At 43.3% G+C, this 16,564-nt stretch overlaps 1 protein-coding gene across 3 annotated transcripts in view; it reads left to right on the top strand.

Moving 5' to 3' along the window:
* The window catches only part of LOC135368638 (formin-binding protein 1-like), a 51,969-nt gene that overhangs the window by 31,290 nt on the left and 4,115 nt on the right, over positions 1-16,564 (top strand). Inside the window, exons 1-14 of one of the 3 annotated variants that reach the window (XM_064602044.1) lie at positions 225-350; positions 4,213-4,328; positions 5,401-5,451; positions 6,023-6,170; positions 6,307-6,369; positions 6,581-6,685; positions 6,774-6,902; positions 8,932-9,078; positions 9,161-9,370; positions 9,985-10,002; positions 10,744-10,776; positions 12,540-12,658; positions 15,433-15,565; positions 16,158-16,333. In XM_064602044.1, the coding sequence (XP_064458114.1) occupies positions 240-350; positions 4,213-4,328; positions 5,401-5,451; positions 6,023-6,170; positions 6,307-6,369; positions 6,581-6,685; positions 6,774-6,902; positions 8,932-9,078; positions 9,161-9,370; positions 9,985-10,002; positions 10,744-10,776; positions 12,540-12,658; positions 15,433-15,565; positions 16,158-16,333 (1,559 nt within the window). In that variant the 5' untranslated portion in view covers positions 225-239. Of the gene's footprint in view, positions 1-224; positions 351-4,212; positions 4,329-5,400; positions 5,452-6,022; positions 6,171-6,306; positions 6,370-6,580; positions 6,686-6,773; positions 6,903-8,931; positions 9,079-9,160; positions 9,371-9,984; positions 10,003-10,743; positions 10,777-12,539; positions 12,659-15,432; positions 15,566-16,157; positions 16,334-16,564 lie in introns of those variants that run through there. The other 2 variants (XM_064602046.1, XM_064602045.1) reach the window with 2 other exon arrangements.

Below are 16,564 nucleotides of genomic sequence, written 5' to 3'. Positions count from 1 at the left end.
ACTAAGCGCCGCTCTTGCTACATTTATCGTCCAACTGTGAACGAATTAGATAAGAAACATGTAGATCGAGCTTGTTATGCATTTTGCGTTTCTCGAAAGTAGAACTTGCTTTTCTCGACCAAAATACCTGCTTTAGAAGTCAACGCTCTTCGTAAACTGGAGCGATCTTTGCTACGTCCTCGTTTGGATTTCAAGTTCAGACCGTTTAGTGATAGCCTGCCGATCGCACGACTGTCGCAATGCCGTTGGTGTACAGCTATTCGATTTTGAAGGAGCGTGTGTGGGATACCCTGCAGATTTGGCGTGGTCAGTGGCCTTTGGATGTGACCCACGCGAAGGGCTTTACTTTGGTAGGTACACCTTCTCATACACCTGGAGCTACTGGGCGGGGACCTTAGTGGTGACCGTCCCCTCGTGGTGACGTGGGCGATTGTATTCCGTGCAAGATACGTAGATACGTAGCGGCATCATCGGTAAAGGTATCCGAATTGTGAATGCAATCCTGAGCTAGACGTGAAGCTACGTGTAAAAAAATGATCCGAATGCACGTGAAAAGTCTTTGCCGCTTCGTTTGGTGTTTCACTGGTGGTTCACTGTACAACAGGCCGTAACAGTGCAAGATTTCTAGGCACATAATCAATGCTGCTTTCTTTCTTGCTTCCCTTGAGAGTGGATGTATGTGGTGTTGCATATGGCAACGCTGAAGAGGTAGATATCCATAGAGACAGGGCGTTCAGTGCAGGGATTTTTATAGCGGCGAGAGCTCGTTCAAAGCGAGGCTACTTGCCACGGAAATGTACCTAGCACAGCTCTGTACACACTCGGTCAATTGAGAACCATTATGGGGCTACGCCACTGTTCGTGCCGTAGTTTGCTCAGCGGTCTACAACGTCTTGGACCATTATTGGCTGGATATTGGCTGATACTGCTACAGTGTAGGACCAGTATAAATGCCGATATCCAGCGGTACACGTACGTTCTTTTGTCTTTTACGTTAACCCAGGCCCCAGGAGACCAACTCTCACGCTCTGGATGTGCACGTTAGCGATCCGAATTTTTCATTGAACTAAACGCTTAGCTATCCTCTACCTTGTGTCATGGAGGGAGAGTTTTCCGGAGTATCTGCCAGTGAGTGGTGCCGGATTGCTTCACTCGCAATCACTCTTGTCCTGTTCAAGGTCTCTGATAATCGATATAATCTGCATCCAGTGGGCGCGGTCAGTGGGTGCAAACTTATGAACGTCACCTACTTTGTGCTTTCGTGAATGGCAAGAATGAAGCACGCGTATGTTCCAATGTATAATGAGTGTCTTTTTTTTTTCTTCGTTTTTTCATATATATACATATACCTTGCCCGGGGAGATCGTAGGTGCTCCGACGGCCTGTACTGGAGAACAACGAAGCATGTTGCTAAAACATTTATTCTGTGCGTTATACATGATTTCTTTTCTTTTTTTTTTTTTTCTCTTTAATTTAAGCGTTGGACGCCGGAAAATACGGCGGTCCTGGAAATAATCCTAGTTTGGGGGATCATTATTGTAGCACACCCATTGCTTCGATGAGATGCTGTTGGAAAATTTCATGGCGACTGGATCTTTCTTCTGTTCGCTTTTGTGGTGCTAATGCTGAACAATATGAACGTAACGGGAGTTTAGGGAATACGTATATCACTCCCTTTTGTCATTCCGCGGCTGGATGTTAGGATGATTTCAAGCTGTTGGGAAGGACAAAACCTTTGGGTTCTTACTGGTTGTGGTGTATGACACAAGGGAAAGGGTGCAGGCCAGCTGGTATAGATCCATGAAGAAGACCGAGAGACCGTGATCGGGTGTCTCTCGGTCTTCTTCATGGAACTGAGAACTTACGTTTGTCGTCTTCTGTGTCCGTGTCTCTCGGTCTTCTTCATGTTGTATGACGTGTGGCTGCGTACACGCTTGACTCCTTTCCAAGTAAGTGAATTACGACGGGAAATGGTCCGTACCAGATTTTTTTTCCTTGTTCAACTCGTCCATCATTACTTCCTGGATGTCGCTATTAAGCTCCGGCTTCAGTTCCGTACCGTTGTTCGATAGACCTAACATCAGAGCTTCCTGAAGCTCACATCAGAGTTCGATCTGGTATTTCCGAACAGCAGCTGGCCGTAGGACAGGCGTGTCAAAATATTAGTATCACCTCTGCAACGTGGCCGTTCCGTGTCTTTCGCATGGCCACTTTGGCGGCGGGACATGTTGGCGCATGGAGTCTCCCCCGTTGGGCGCCACATTATGGGATTCCTTCTGTGTCCCGTACGAGCATTCCGCGCTTGGACAAGCGACGGAGCCCGCTGGGAGCAATAAACCTGTTGTCTCTTTGTAAGCAGTCGAGCTGTCCTCCATGCCTGGGCGACGTGGGTGGATCGGACCCGTAACCCCTGGAGGACACGGAAGAAATCCCACAACACCTTGCATTAGTCTAAATATTTGGGGCCTTCTGCCATTGCATGGGCGGCTGACATGTTGGGGTGGTGGACGGTTTGTCTACTTTAGACATTACTAAATCTGCCTTTCAGATCGCGGTGCGCCTGGGGAGTGGGTGAGGGGGCTGTCTTGGGAGTTCTCTTTCGTAATCAGATTGGAGAAGGATGCTCTGTTTCTCCCCTTACTGTATTATTGTGAACCGGTAGGCATACGGTACATATTGGTGGTGATAGTGGCACCACCAATTTTTACCTCTGCCATCGATGACATTCACAATTACACTTGAATAGAAGTGACCGTTCTTATTTCACCCGGGATGGATGCTCTGAGCAGAAGGTGTTCTTTTTCCACTGAAAACCTCATCCTCCTCAGTGTAAAACAATTTGGGGGGTTGTAAAACTTTTGACATTGGTGACTAATTAAATTGCAAACATATTGGCTAAACTTTCATGATAGGTAAGAATAATTCTTCTACATAGAGCGGCAGAGAACCATCAGCCTTGTTCACACCCATCGGTTCCTAAAAGTGTGTGACGTTCCCTATCCGCAAGTGGTTGTACTGGCTTATTTGATCGCAGAAGTCATTTGTTTCATTCACAGGGCACATTCCCATAATGCCACAACTGCACTAGTTTTAGTGTTCATGGTTTCTGTACAACATATTACTGGTTTGCTGTCTATAACATCTTTCGAACTTGAGGTGAACTGGCACATCCACTTTCCATTTCAGATTTTTTTTTACACCTTGTGAAACATCGATAAAATAATACTGTAATAATTGGCACACCCAACATTGTTTATTGTGTTTGTTCAGTGATATACCTGAAGGCTATCTCTGTGGCAGATGTCGATCAAAAGTCAACAATGGCTGAAATGGAGCAGCATTGCAACATAGGCCTTGGGGATCAAGAGTGCCCTTGTCAATCATCCGGATGTAACAAAAAACGTGTACTAATATGAGAGAAATGTTTCACAGCATACAGTGCTGTATCACCGCCTGAGCTGTGAAGTACTTAATTTCAAGTAATTAAGGAACTGTAATTAATTACCTTGCAGGTAATTCATTACTGTACCTAAATACTTTTGTAAATGAGTAACGGTGATGTAATTGCATTCTGTGTGCTACTTATACTTTAAGAACAGTTACTTTCTACTGTGGTTTAAATGACTGTGTTGTAAATTTCTGTTCGCAGTATTGTTTCTTTCGAAGGGCTGAGACTTTTTAACTGCGGTCAGGCTCTCCATTTTTCTTATAGCTCCTGGTTTTTCTCATATGTTTTAAAATTCATTGAAAAGGTAATGCATATACTCCAAGGAGGTTCTAACTGTTCTTGTAGACGCTCATCAGACCCAATCACAGATATGTAGATTTGAACCTCTGTTCTCATAAGTTTTGTTTGATGGTGCTATATATGTGCCGCTTTGATGATGAGTACAATATAATGAGTTTAATGACTAATTTAACTTCAGGTGCGCTTTCCTGCTTCCTTTCTGAACTTGTGATAGGAACAACGCTCTAAATAATTTGTGGGAGACATAATACCTCGTCACTTTAAATGGACATGCCTGGAGCAACTCAAGTAGCTGATTGTCTGTAATGTAATTGTGTTATTTCTGTAACTTTTCCTGTAACTTAAAAAATACTTTCTGAACCATGTAACTATAACTTAACTACATCTTCTGAGAAAGTGACCACTCTGTGACCACTGCCCATACAACGACGCTGGTACCATGCTTTTCCTTCTCTTCTATGCAGGACCAGTATGACAAGATTTCAAGCCACACGCACCAAGGGTTGCAATTCCTAGACAACTTCAACCAGTTCATCAAAGACAGATCATCAATAGAGACAGATTATGCTGCAAAACTCAGGTACATTAAGCTGATTTAAGCTTAGTGACTATATTGGTAGCTATTTGTTTGGATATACATAAGGGTGTGACTGTGATTGGGGTTAAGTGCCATTCCCCGACTAGGGATGGAAAAATTGGGCGCTATTTTCGAGTAATTTGGGTGAAATCGGGTGCTAGTGATAAATTTGGGTGCTGTCAGTTTATTATTTTTTGCTTTCTGTCCAGCAAACTGCCCGCAGTTAAAGTGCGTATGTCAGTCAAACATACATACCTCACGATTTATAGTTACAAGCGTCACAAGTTTTTATGTCAAATGTGCTTTGCATGCTTTATTTTTTGTCTCAAATAATATTTACACATGCGTACGGATTGCTACTAGATAGCGCACATGATAAGACATGATACATGATTGGAATTCGTGGAGAAATCCCTTGTAACACGAAACCGATTCGGGGGGGCGATAATCCGGGGGAATCAGTTTTAATCCAAAAAAAGTCAAACCCTAGGCAATAATTGTGGAAAAATCTCTGTCACGTGCACTACTTTGCCGTACGAGGGGCAGAACATGTGCCGAAGCTTGTGATCATGGTTCCTTATTACATTACGCATCTTATGGTAAGAAATAAAAAGAACACTATAGCACATGTAATGACAAAGCATGCCGGTTAATCTCGTAGTGAGTTGACCTACACGGAATTGAATGGCGTCACATTCTGCACAAGTCAGAAACAGAGGTTCTGATCACAGAATGAGATACCAAACTCAAATTTCAAGATCTTAACTGTGTCATAAAATGAGACTGCTGGCTTTTTTTCTTTTATGCTAGAGATTTCTAATAATTTTAGACAATTCCCTTTTGTTTTAGTGTGGTGTTCAGTATATAGCTTAGTGATTTTTATTTGTTTTTCACCACACTTGGGCGTGACAGGGGCATTGATTAAACATTTCTTCGTAACTAACTGACATAACCGTTGATCGTTCTGGGATAGTTTCTCGCCAGAAGGAACATGCTCCAGATAATTACATTCACAATGGGAAGATTGACAGAGCTGCTTTGGAGTGTTCTGAGACAGTATATTTTTCTACTTTAGGAAACTTGTTAAAAATTACCAGCCCAAAAAGAAAGACGATGAAGATAACAGGTAAGGATCAACTTCCTTATTCATAGTTAGACACACCAAACACCTTTATATGCAAAGTACAGTGAAACCTCCCAGTACAGACACCTCTTCTCACTGGCATAGTCAGTGGGGGGTTCTGGGGGTTCACCCCTCCCTCCAAATTGTACATTTGGGAGAGGGAAATTAGGGGGAATCCTCCTCTCCCGTGTAAAGTCCCCACGTAACCTCTCCCGAAATATTTTTCTGGCTACTCTTCTGCCTCTCCTAGACAGACACTCCCCTACTGCGGACTGCTTGGTTTCCCCCGGCAAGCTTTTAATGCTCTTACTTCAATACCTCTCGTCTACGGACACCTCCCTTCAGCGGACAAGAATCCTGGCCCTGTGGGTGTCTCTGCTAGAGAAGTTTCACTGTAATTGTAACTGCATATGCAAAGTACAATTGTAATTGTTACATGTACGTCAACAGGAAGAGTATGGCAACCTCAGCTTCTGATTGAGAGTAGATAATGTGTCTGTCAGTGAGCCAATCATACTTCGTCGTAGGCGACCAGGTGCAGTTGTGCATTACCCACTTTGTTTTTTGCTCGCAGCTATTCATCATATAAGGCATTTTCTATGATGCTCAACGAAACCAGCGATATTGCTGGTCAGCATGAGCTAATTTCGGAAAACCTGCTGGGCATTATTGCCAAGGACATTTCCACTCTGGTCAAAGAGCTCAAAGATGAAAGGAAAAAGGTAGGAAGAGTATGATAGTGTGCATATTATGCAAATAATATATAAGTATGGGCTCGAACATGTTCCCCTCTTGAAGTGTAGTGACATAGTGACAATACAGGTTTTGTTTTTCAATGGCTGTGTAAAACGGTTACAGCTTTTATCGGAAGGCTCAAAACTACAAGCATCCCTCCAGAATTCCTGTGCTGCTCTGGATAAGGTCAGTGCTTAGTGGTGTGTCATTATAGCTGTATGTCTCAATTTGCATTTACAAAATAGAGACCCTTGGGACGATACTCTCTGTTGACGTTTTTCTCCATGCATTTGTATATTTTTTTCTTTGCATGCACAACTTCAGATGTGCTGCACAACTTCTGCACAACTTGCTGCACAATCTCAATTGTTTAATTCATCTTTGTATTCCTCTCTAGAGCAAAAAACACTACGAAAAAATGTTCAAGGAGGCGGAAAAGTCAGAGGAAGCCTTCAACAGGGCAGACAATGACCTGCACCTATCTCGAGCAGAAGTAGAAAAGGTGTGATATGCATATTTGCACCTGAAACATAACTGATGATTTGTATTGCACACGTTTTCTTAATGAAATTGTGTTGCACTTTTCACAGGCAAGGCAAACAAAACAACAGAGGAACCAGGTATCTGAAGATGCAAAAACAGACTATGCCAACCAACTGCAGAAGACAAACAATCTTCAGAGAGAGCATTACAACGAACTGATGCCCAGGGTCTTTGATGTAAGTCTTCTTTACCTTGTGCATTGCCATTATGGATAAAATAATTTCAAATCCGAGCTTGAGGTTTTCTGGGGGATAACTCACTTGCTTCCTTTTTTATTTTGCTCCCTCAGTGGTAAGGGGATGATTGTGAGCAGAAAATCTGCTTTGCAGTCCACTGTGTAATAAATCCAGGCAAAGAAAATATGCTGCCTAAGCATATTTTGGAGAACTGCAGAATGGGGGAATCAGGTTTGTAAATATATCCCAAAAGTGGCTGTCTACCTTGATGCGAGAACATTTTATATGCCTTCCTAGTAGTCCAGCGAACTGGTCAGAGATTTTAAGGCCTCGGGAGCAGAACCTGTTCTTCTTCTGGGCTAGCTAGTATTTGTGGCACATGAAGATGCATTGCGATTGCAAACATGCATTATGTTCGTTCATCAAGGCCTCAGCTGCTTTTGTAGTGTTGTATCCCAGATTCACAACCATAATATCAATCATACTGAGGGTATCATAAAGAAATAAATAGATAAATAAATACTGACGGCACAATGTTCATACGGCTATGTCCACTTTGGTGTCTGGTGCGACCACAAATGTACTTATTTGTGTTAGGCTCCTCTCACCTGTGCATTTGCATTCCTATACCATAGTCCCTCTCACTTTAGCTTTTATACGTTACGTCTCTGTTATATTAGACTATTTGCATTACGGTACCCTTTAGTTTGATATTGCTGCACAATATTTTTAAGAACAAGTAGAAAAGAAAGGCTGTTTCAGAGGAGTGATATGGTTGTGTAGCATCATCGTCATCGTCGTGTCGGCAAGGGAAACGGTACATCTTGACCCTTTAGTTTGATATTGCTGCACAATATTTTTAAGGACAAGTAGAAAAGAAAGGCTGTTTCAGAGGAGTGATATGGTTGTGTAGCATCATCATCATCGTCATGTCGGCAAGGGAAACGGTACATCTTGACATGCGTCGACCACTTTACGTGGTGGTCGGAGGCAGTTCCCCTTGCCGACATGACCGCCCACTCAGTGGCTGCTGCCTTCGTCAGCACATGGATCAGCCGTTTCGGCGTTCCCTCGGAGATCGTCACCGACAGGGGAAGACAATTCGAGTCCGCCCTTTTTCACGCCCTCACGAAGCTCCTCGGCTGCTCGCGTCTCCGGACGACTTCCTACCATCCTGCAACTAACGGCCTTGTAGAACGCTTCCACCGCACCCTGAAGGCCGCCCTCATGTGCATTGGGAACACAGCCGAATGGGTTTCTTCGCTTCCGGTCGCGCTTCTAGGCATCCGCACGGCCGTGCATGCCGAACTCAATTGTTCCCCCGCCGAATTGGTCTATGGCACCACGCTTCGCTTGCCGTCGGAGTTCTACGCTTCCCAGACCACACCTTCCCCAGGTGACTCGGCAGCCTACCTCGTTAAGCTGCAGCAAGCCTTCCGCTGCCTTCGACCTTCCCCGCCTCGCGAGCGGCATAACCAGTCTCCCTACGTCAGCCCCGACCTCATGACCTCCTCCCACGTGTTCCTGCGGACCGACGCCGTACGCAGGTCTCTGCAACCGCCATACACTGGGCCTCATCCCGTTCTCTCGAGAACCCCAAAGACCTCGATCATCAGGGTCAACGGCAGAGAGGACACTGTCTCTAACGACAGACTAAAGCCGGCCCATGTTCTGAATCCGGACCTCTCTGCTGAAGCCTTGGCGAGTTTCTCTCCACCCTCGCATCCCCCATCCAGCCCTTCACCCAAGACAGTCACTTGAAGACTATAGCTCTCCTCCAGCGGGGGGGCTATGTAGCATCATCGTCATCGCCGCGCACCGAGCTTAGCACGGTCCCCGTGCGCTGCGAATAAATCACTTTCGATTGACCTTCCGAGGCTCCCGGTTGTCCCTTCTTGGATCGCGCTACAGTTGTACTTTGAAAGTTCAGACTGCACATTCGTTACTAATCCGAAGGGTTAAGCGAGATTCTAAGCTGTACTACCCCATTTGCAATGGCTCCATCTCTGTTTCGTTTTATATCCTTCAGCAACTCCAAAGGATGGATGAAAGGAGGTCTGGTTGCATACAAGCATACATGAAGAGGACAGCAGAAATACATAGACAAGTCTTACCTATTATTACAAAATGCCTAGATGGAATAGTACTTGCTGCAGATTCTATAGATCCCACAAAGGTAAGTGACCCATTTGCAATTCCGGCTTTTTCGAAAATTCGTGTGGTGATGACACCCCTTTTCCATTTTCAAATCATGGCAGGATGCTGAGATAGTCATAGAAAGGTATAAATCTGGCTATGCGCCGCCAGATGACTTCCCATTTGAAGACCTCAGTTCCATGAGAAGCTGTGAAACGGGCAGCACGACTAGCAGTATGACGCCGTCCTACCGCGGGGACACCATACGGGGCACCATTTCAGGCGGCAAAAAGAAACGCTCCGGCCTGCTTGGGATCTTCACTTCGAACAAGGTGTGACAACAGACCTGTGCTTCCGAATAACCGTGCAGGAGCACCAGCTCAGTGCCATCCTAGTCATATTTGTTTTGAATGTATTGTGGGTCTCGGAGAACAAAAAAAAACAGGAGTAGGCTAGGTTATCATACTGAACCACATGTCAGAAGAATATGTGTTGTGACAGTTATCTTAATATTGAACACCGAGCAAAGAATGGTGAGCCAAATGTAACACATGCACAGATGTAGCTTGAAATTGTGTGGGTTTTCCTTTGTGCACATGTTACCCTATGTTATTTTCTCAGGCATAACACAGGTGGGCTACTTTCCGCTTCCCTTTTACCCTTTTTTGTTTTGCCTTTGTTCCTACCGGTTCCATATGGATTGTGTGATGTGTTGGTGTGTATGAAGGAGAGAGCTTCATGAGTGAATGAATATCTTAAATCTTCATAAATCGTTATGAGTAATATATGATATAGGACTTTACGTTGGAAGACACAGTGGCTGCCCTGTGGCTTAAATATGCACACCCGATGGTTCTTTAATGTCGACTAAAATCTCAGCACACCGTATTCAGTACTTTATGTATACCGTTTGTGACCAGCCTCTTTTATCATTTTCGGTATACAGAACAATGAAAATGGATATGTAAGTATTACAGTGCACATTATTATGTTGTGCCATAATGCAAACAGAACCAGCATTGGATGCCATCTGTTTAAATGATGTACGTTCCTGATGTTCAGTTTAGCAAAACATGGTTGTCCCAAAGTCAGAGAAATGTTGTAGAAGTATTTAGGGTTGGATTAAGGAAAAGTTGCCTTCTAAAAAACAAAACATTAGTCATTATCATACGCGGGATGTAGTATTCTAACTCGTAAAATCATACATAACTATTACTGCACTTGGCATAGTGATTATTTTGACCTTTTACACCTCTGCTACCCATTGAGGCTCCACAGTTTCAACATGTTCATGACACTTCAGAGTGAATGCGGCTTAATTAAGGGCACCTTCACTATTGATTTTTATTACTTTTTCAAGTTACATGTAACATGCTGCATGTACAGCTGAAACAAGGATGTAAATAAGATGGAAGAGGTACACCTTTCCGTGGACATTGAAAAGTAGGAAATACAATGATTAGATGAATATGGATCAAAGCAGAAACTCCTGGTCAGGCGCTGCCTGTATTTTGATATTTTGGTGGTGGTGCTTAGCTGTTCTTATTTCTTCGTAACAAATGCTTTTCTGCATTCATGGTGTGCTGTCACTTCTGGACTCGGAACATGTGCTTACATGGCTTTGGTCTTCTCTTTCTCTCTTCCACCCTTCCCGGTGACCTTTTTTTGTGGTGCGTGCTTTCACATCATGTTATACCAATGTAAGTATTTAACAAAACTTGGTGCTTCTCACTGCCTGGCAAGTACTGCTTTTGCCTATTGCATCCTTCTAACTCCTACTGCATGCCGTCCACAGTTCTGTTCTTCAGTACACCCGCCTCATATTGCTCTCACAACACTTGCGCAGCACCAGCCACTAAGTAATGGAAGTAGCTGAAGCTTCTCTATTAAAAGACTGCTCTTTCACTTCCACAGCCCTTGTGTGAGATTAAGTTCCACAAGTTACAAATAACAACGTATGCCCAGTTGCATTCCCAGTGAAAATGACAGTAGGATTCTCATAGGTGTACTACTACCATTGTTGCCAGCGGCGTAGCGTGGATTCCCATCACCCAGTGCGAAACAAGTATTGCGCCCTCAAACAAGACACACAACAGGAATTAATCAGAATCCCCCCCCCCCCATCCAGTAGAAAGCGCCTCATGGACTTTGAGCTTCAGTTGCTGCACTTCGAGAATATGCTCTGCTGTCTCAACACACACAGTCTACTGCCGAAGCACACAGGACGCAATTTTAAACCGGCATGGTATATTGAACCTTGCCTCAATTGCCTCCGTCTCTGAGGCGCCCAGAAGATCGTTCCAACAGCGCCCAACGTTAAAAATCGATAATTTTTCAAGTGATGAACAGTTTTACTGTTTTTCTTTCGAACTTTCTTTTCTCTCTGTCGATACTTTGCGCCCCAAAAAATATTGCGCCCGGGGCGACTGCCCCTACGGCTCCCCCCTCACGCTACGCTGCTGACGGTTGCTTTGGAGAAAATTCATCCTGTGATACGTGTGTACTATGTAGTATGTGCATTTTTCACCTAGAGTCTGCTGAACTAACCATGAGAGAGAGAGGCTTCTTCAGTATGTGCATGGTTCTCTAATTTTTTGTTGCCGGAGTAGTACTAATGTGGGTCACTTGAAAAATCATACGGTATTGTCCAGAAAATGTAAGATGCAAAATGCACAACTCTTTATGTTAATATATGAGCTTTGGTCCATTCTAGTAGTTAGCTTCCTGTTTGTTTCACTTTTGGCCTCCACCACTAGCACACTCCTATTTCTAGCACTACGTATAACAATCCGCAGAATCTTGTGGTGCTAATGATAATTTTTTTTTACAACACTGTAGGTTTCAAGTGAACCACACTTAACAACAGTGTTTTCTGTAGCCTACTTGTAATTTTGTAATCAAAATGCAAAACACAGTAAGCACAGATAGAGTACAATATTTTGAGATAATATTTGCTGGCAGTATGCTTTTGCAAAGAAATACCAAGCACGACTAACACTAAATTAATGGCTGTCATCAGTGCAACTGAGTTAAGAGTATGTCACCTGTGCTACCTGTGTTGAGCAAGGAGCCTACTTTTGTTGTCACATAATATGTGTATGTGCGGTGAAACTCGTAATATTCTCCATTAGGAACACAAAGAAACTACAATAAAAGTATATCAAACTGCACTGTAGGGACAGCATTGTACCTTTCTAGCAGAAAATGCATACAGCCCATGCATGCATACATGCATTTGGGAAGTGTTTAGAAGCACTCAGCACACTGAAAGCACATGCCATGCTTTTCACTTTTCCATTGGCGGAGAAATAGAGGTTCACAGCACAGCATTTATTTTGTGGTTTCTGCATGGTAGTCTCTGATTGGGAAACCTTAAAGTGCAATATTGTTTACACTGTACATGTGTGGGATCTAAGCATATTTAAACTTTTGACCTTGCATTTATCAGAATGTTAAATGCAGTACAGAGCCCTCATATTATTATTTTTTTTTTTATTGCAGAATAACATTGAGGAGCTTAAGGATGACTACAGTGACCTACCTCCAAACCAGAGGAGAAAAAAGTTAGTCCAAGAAGTGGATAAGATAAGAACTGAGATAAATACTGTCACAGGAACAAGGTTAGACATTTTTTCGTTTCTTCAGCACTTATGACCTTATTGGAAACCTTCTTGGGAGATATGCATACACAGCCAAGTCTTATGATCTGATTATTTTAGCAAACATTGACCAGACAGCCAAGGTTGTGATGAAGAAAGATTTGGCATAACGATTTCTACATTGGTGGGAAATTTGGTTCTATAGTCAAAAACACATATGCTAATACTCTATGGAGATTCCATATTAGCCCGTGGTAGAAAGTGTACAACGGACTTTTGACGGTGCAAGCATGTTGGGTAAACTTACCTGTGTGCGTAATTTATGTCTGTCTCCCATTTGTACATAAATAGTTACACACATAAATTGTTCCTATTTGTGACATCAAATGATTATCATGATTTGGATTGTCATTTGTGATTAAGAAAGTGGAGAAATGGCACTTCAACGAAAGATGGGACATTGAAGTTTTGCAAATTAGGTGAAAATGTACCGTAACCTGAACAAAAACCCAAGTTAATATGTGTGCTAGTTACCACGCTGCAAAATGGAGAAAAGAATCCTCCCAAGGATGGATTTTTGTGTCCAGTACATGGTCCAGGTGTCTACTCGCTGCTTTCGCATCTCCTAGCAAAGCTGCTTTTGTAGTATCATTTCAGTTCATATTGGAGTGCACAGTATGTAGTATGCAGAGACTGGTGTTGCATGGCATACAGCTCTCCCAATGAAAAAATAAAAAGTCACAACATCACTCTAAGCAATCAGATGTACATGCAGATTTGAATTACTAATTTCTTCTTGGCTGTGCCACTGTAAGGTTTGAGCTGTCGAGGCATTCATTGAAGGAGCTGCGATAATTATGCTGAAAATGTTGTAGCATTGAATTTCATGTGCCTATGATCTACTAACATGATACAATAATTTTGAGCTAATGGCATGTGGGGTTGCAGGTGCTCATGCTTGAATGGTAGTATACTGCACATAGCTTCATAAGATACGTGTTGGGATTCACATGCAGGGGATCTCAGTTGATTGGGAAACACAACAAGGACATAACCTAATGACTTGCCTATGCACAATAGAAGATTACTTTCATCTACTATTCACATACGTAGCCCATTCGCATAGTCGATTTAACGTTTCAGTTACCTGATTGTGCCATGATTTTTGTTGGCTGCCTTTTTGCGACTGCACACGTGAAACATTAATTAAAATTCACTCAGTTGAATTAATTCAATTACATTGGAAAGCACTATCTATCAGAACTTGGGAGCCCAATTATAAACTGCCCTTAATGCACAGTCTTGGGGTCATCCAAATCGCATAACCAGGGCCATCATTAGAAATGATGGGGTCCCATGGATCATGTATAATGCAGCTCCTGGCAGCTGTCCACCCAGCTCTTATGGGTGGGCTCTACCCTCACACACGGTGTAATAGGAGGGTGTAGTGTATCATGCTAAGGCCCCGGGTTTTCCGCGATTCTGCAACTCCGTGAAATTTCGCAGAATCTGGAATTCATCGCGGAATCCTTTCGTTTGTCACGAAATTTTGCGGAAATCCGATTGGGTCGAAGGACACGGTTGGCGCGATGTGGACAGTTACTACAACGTACAGCGTCTCATGGAGAAGTATTGCAAGTTCACGCAAAAGAGCGTCAGATAGAAGCGCGTGCTGCGCACACTCCCATCTCCTCCAAGGTACATGTGACCCTTCGACATGCCATATTTACTTGCATATTTTGCGCACCCCTGTTTTCGAGCCGGGGATTTCTGGCACGCGCGTGCAAAAGTGCGCAAATTATGCGGGCAAATACGGTAATTGGGTTTTGGAGCGGAATGTGGGAGCTGGCTAACAAATCAGGTATTTGTCAATTCCTGTAAACTCTGTTGATGCTGAAAGATCTTTCAGCAGTTATAAAATTATTGTACGCGACAGACAGCATTCGCTGTCAGAGGAGGACGTAAGATATCATGTAATGCTGAGCCACAACAGTACTTTGAATCTGTAAGATTATAAAATATTTTCTGTTCCCATGTTATCCAAGAAAATAAAGTGTTTCAAGCAGTCATTGACTCCTTGCCGCGGAAAAAATTCGCGGAATTTACGAGTCGGTGCCGTGGGACTTTGAATTTGCCGCAGCAGAAAACCAGGGGCCTTAATCATGCTAATTTGGTTAGTCTTTGTTGGCCTCACAGTTAAAGTGGCTTATATGAGAAAGGGATTATCAAAACCATTCCTGTCAAACTGTGCTATGGGGTGCTAGTGCTTTCCGCTGTAGCTTAGGATTGCCTTTCATCTCAAGTGAGGAATTTCATAACTCACAAATTGGATTTCCTAGTGATCCTAGATTTCCACACTACCATAACAATCTTTGTGTACAACCATTAAACGAACCATTAAATACAACCATTTAAGCGTAACCGCTAGAGACACATTGCAATATTTTGTAGTGCTCTGTCTGATGTGTAAGCTGAATATGCCATTAATTTAAGTTTATACCATCAAATTTTTGCGCTGTCAGACTGCCTGACAAATTTTAAATACGTAATCGACGCACACTTTTCCCGTTCCATTATGCCTTGTGATGAACCGTTTTGTGGATTACACATGCATTGCATAATAGAGTTCGGAACATTCAGGGTTTCTGCATGGTGTCTGCTAAAGCCCACTTTGATGTCACTTTCTCTGTGCATGCTGATTGCCCATGTCATGCACAGGTCTGTTCTGTCCTTTTTGCCTATCCTATACTGAGGGGTCAAAGTGATTGGCTTTTCTTTTTAATGGCTGTTATCAGAGAGGGCCTTATGAAGCTGAAGATGTCGTATGAAAAAAATCCAGCACTCGGTGACCCGAATTCTCTGACGGGAGAAATTACCAACAACACGCAAAAGCTTGAAAAGCTGCAGACAGAGCTGGAAAAGTATCAGGTGGGGGGTGTTGCTTTTATCTTAGTTTGGATATAAATCGACTCTCGTTACAGTTATGTACCGCAGGTACTGCATGCTCTAAGGATAACCATGTTGTGTAGCTTGGGTTCCAACTTTTTGGATTATTAGGGGCTTTGCCAGAATTAGGTTGCATACACTACATATTTTAGTAATGTCCCCTTTTCTTCTTCTTGTTTCTCTTGTAAGCTGGACATAGAGGATTGACAGCTCTTTAGCAGTGTAACTATGGGGGGAGACGTCGTTGGCAATACGTCGCTTCCCAGAACCCCCAAAAATACCAGTTCCTCTTCCTTTTGCGAGTTTCCTCACTGCTTCCAGTTCCAAAACCGTTTCTATTCCTGCAAGATCTAGAGAAGACAAAAATACAACTAAAATTAGTTCTTAAACAAAAGGCTAATTGAGGGAAAAGTAATTTTCAACTCCTCAAAGCTTTTGTAAGCATGACCTCCAAAAATGTGGAACCTTCAGCGTAGCATATATACCTAGAACTTAGTTTTTACTTAGCGTCTTTTTGAAGGACGCGCGTCGCCGCAAAGATCTTAGATAAGAAATCTGTAATACTCTTTGGCAGAATTATTTGACAGAAGTGGATAGCCAGAAGGTAACACCAGACACACAGAAGCGATACCGAAACAGCCTCTCTGAGGGCTCGCTATCCCGGAGCGCGTCTGAGTCTAGCGTCACCAACAATCACCAGAACAACAACAAGGTTCTGGCACCTGGCACGCCGCTCACAACACACAATGCGTGAGTGGCACCTTTTGTAGGGTTGTGCCGATGCGTTTATGCTTTTTTTCCTAACATAGATGTGGGGAACTTCCGAGATTTAACTTGTATACTGCTCCATCCCATGTCATACCCTGTGTGCAGAACAGGAAACAAGATCAGTTGCAGAATAGCGAAATTTTCTCTCTCTCTCTTTCTCTCTTTCCTCGGTGGTGGTTGTCCAAACCCATCTCGGACTACGAGGCATGCTAG

The sequence above is a fragment of the Ornithodoros turicata genome, chromosome 9, assembly GCF_037126465.1.
Source record: "Ornithodoros turicata isolate Travis chromosome 9, ASM3712646v1, whole genome shotgun sequence".
Lineage (NCBI taxonomy): Eukaryota > Metazoa > Arthropoda > Arachnida > Ixodida > Argasidae > Ornithodoros > Ornithodoros turicata.
The sequence above is the reverse complement of the archived record's forward strand: the minus strand, read 5'-3'. Positions and strand labels throughout refer to the sequence as shown.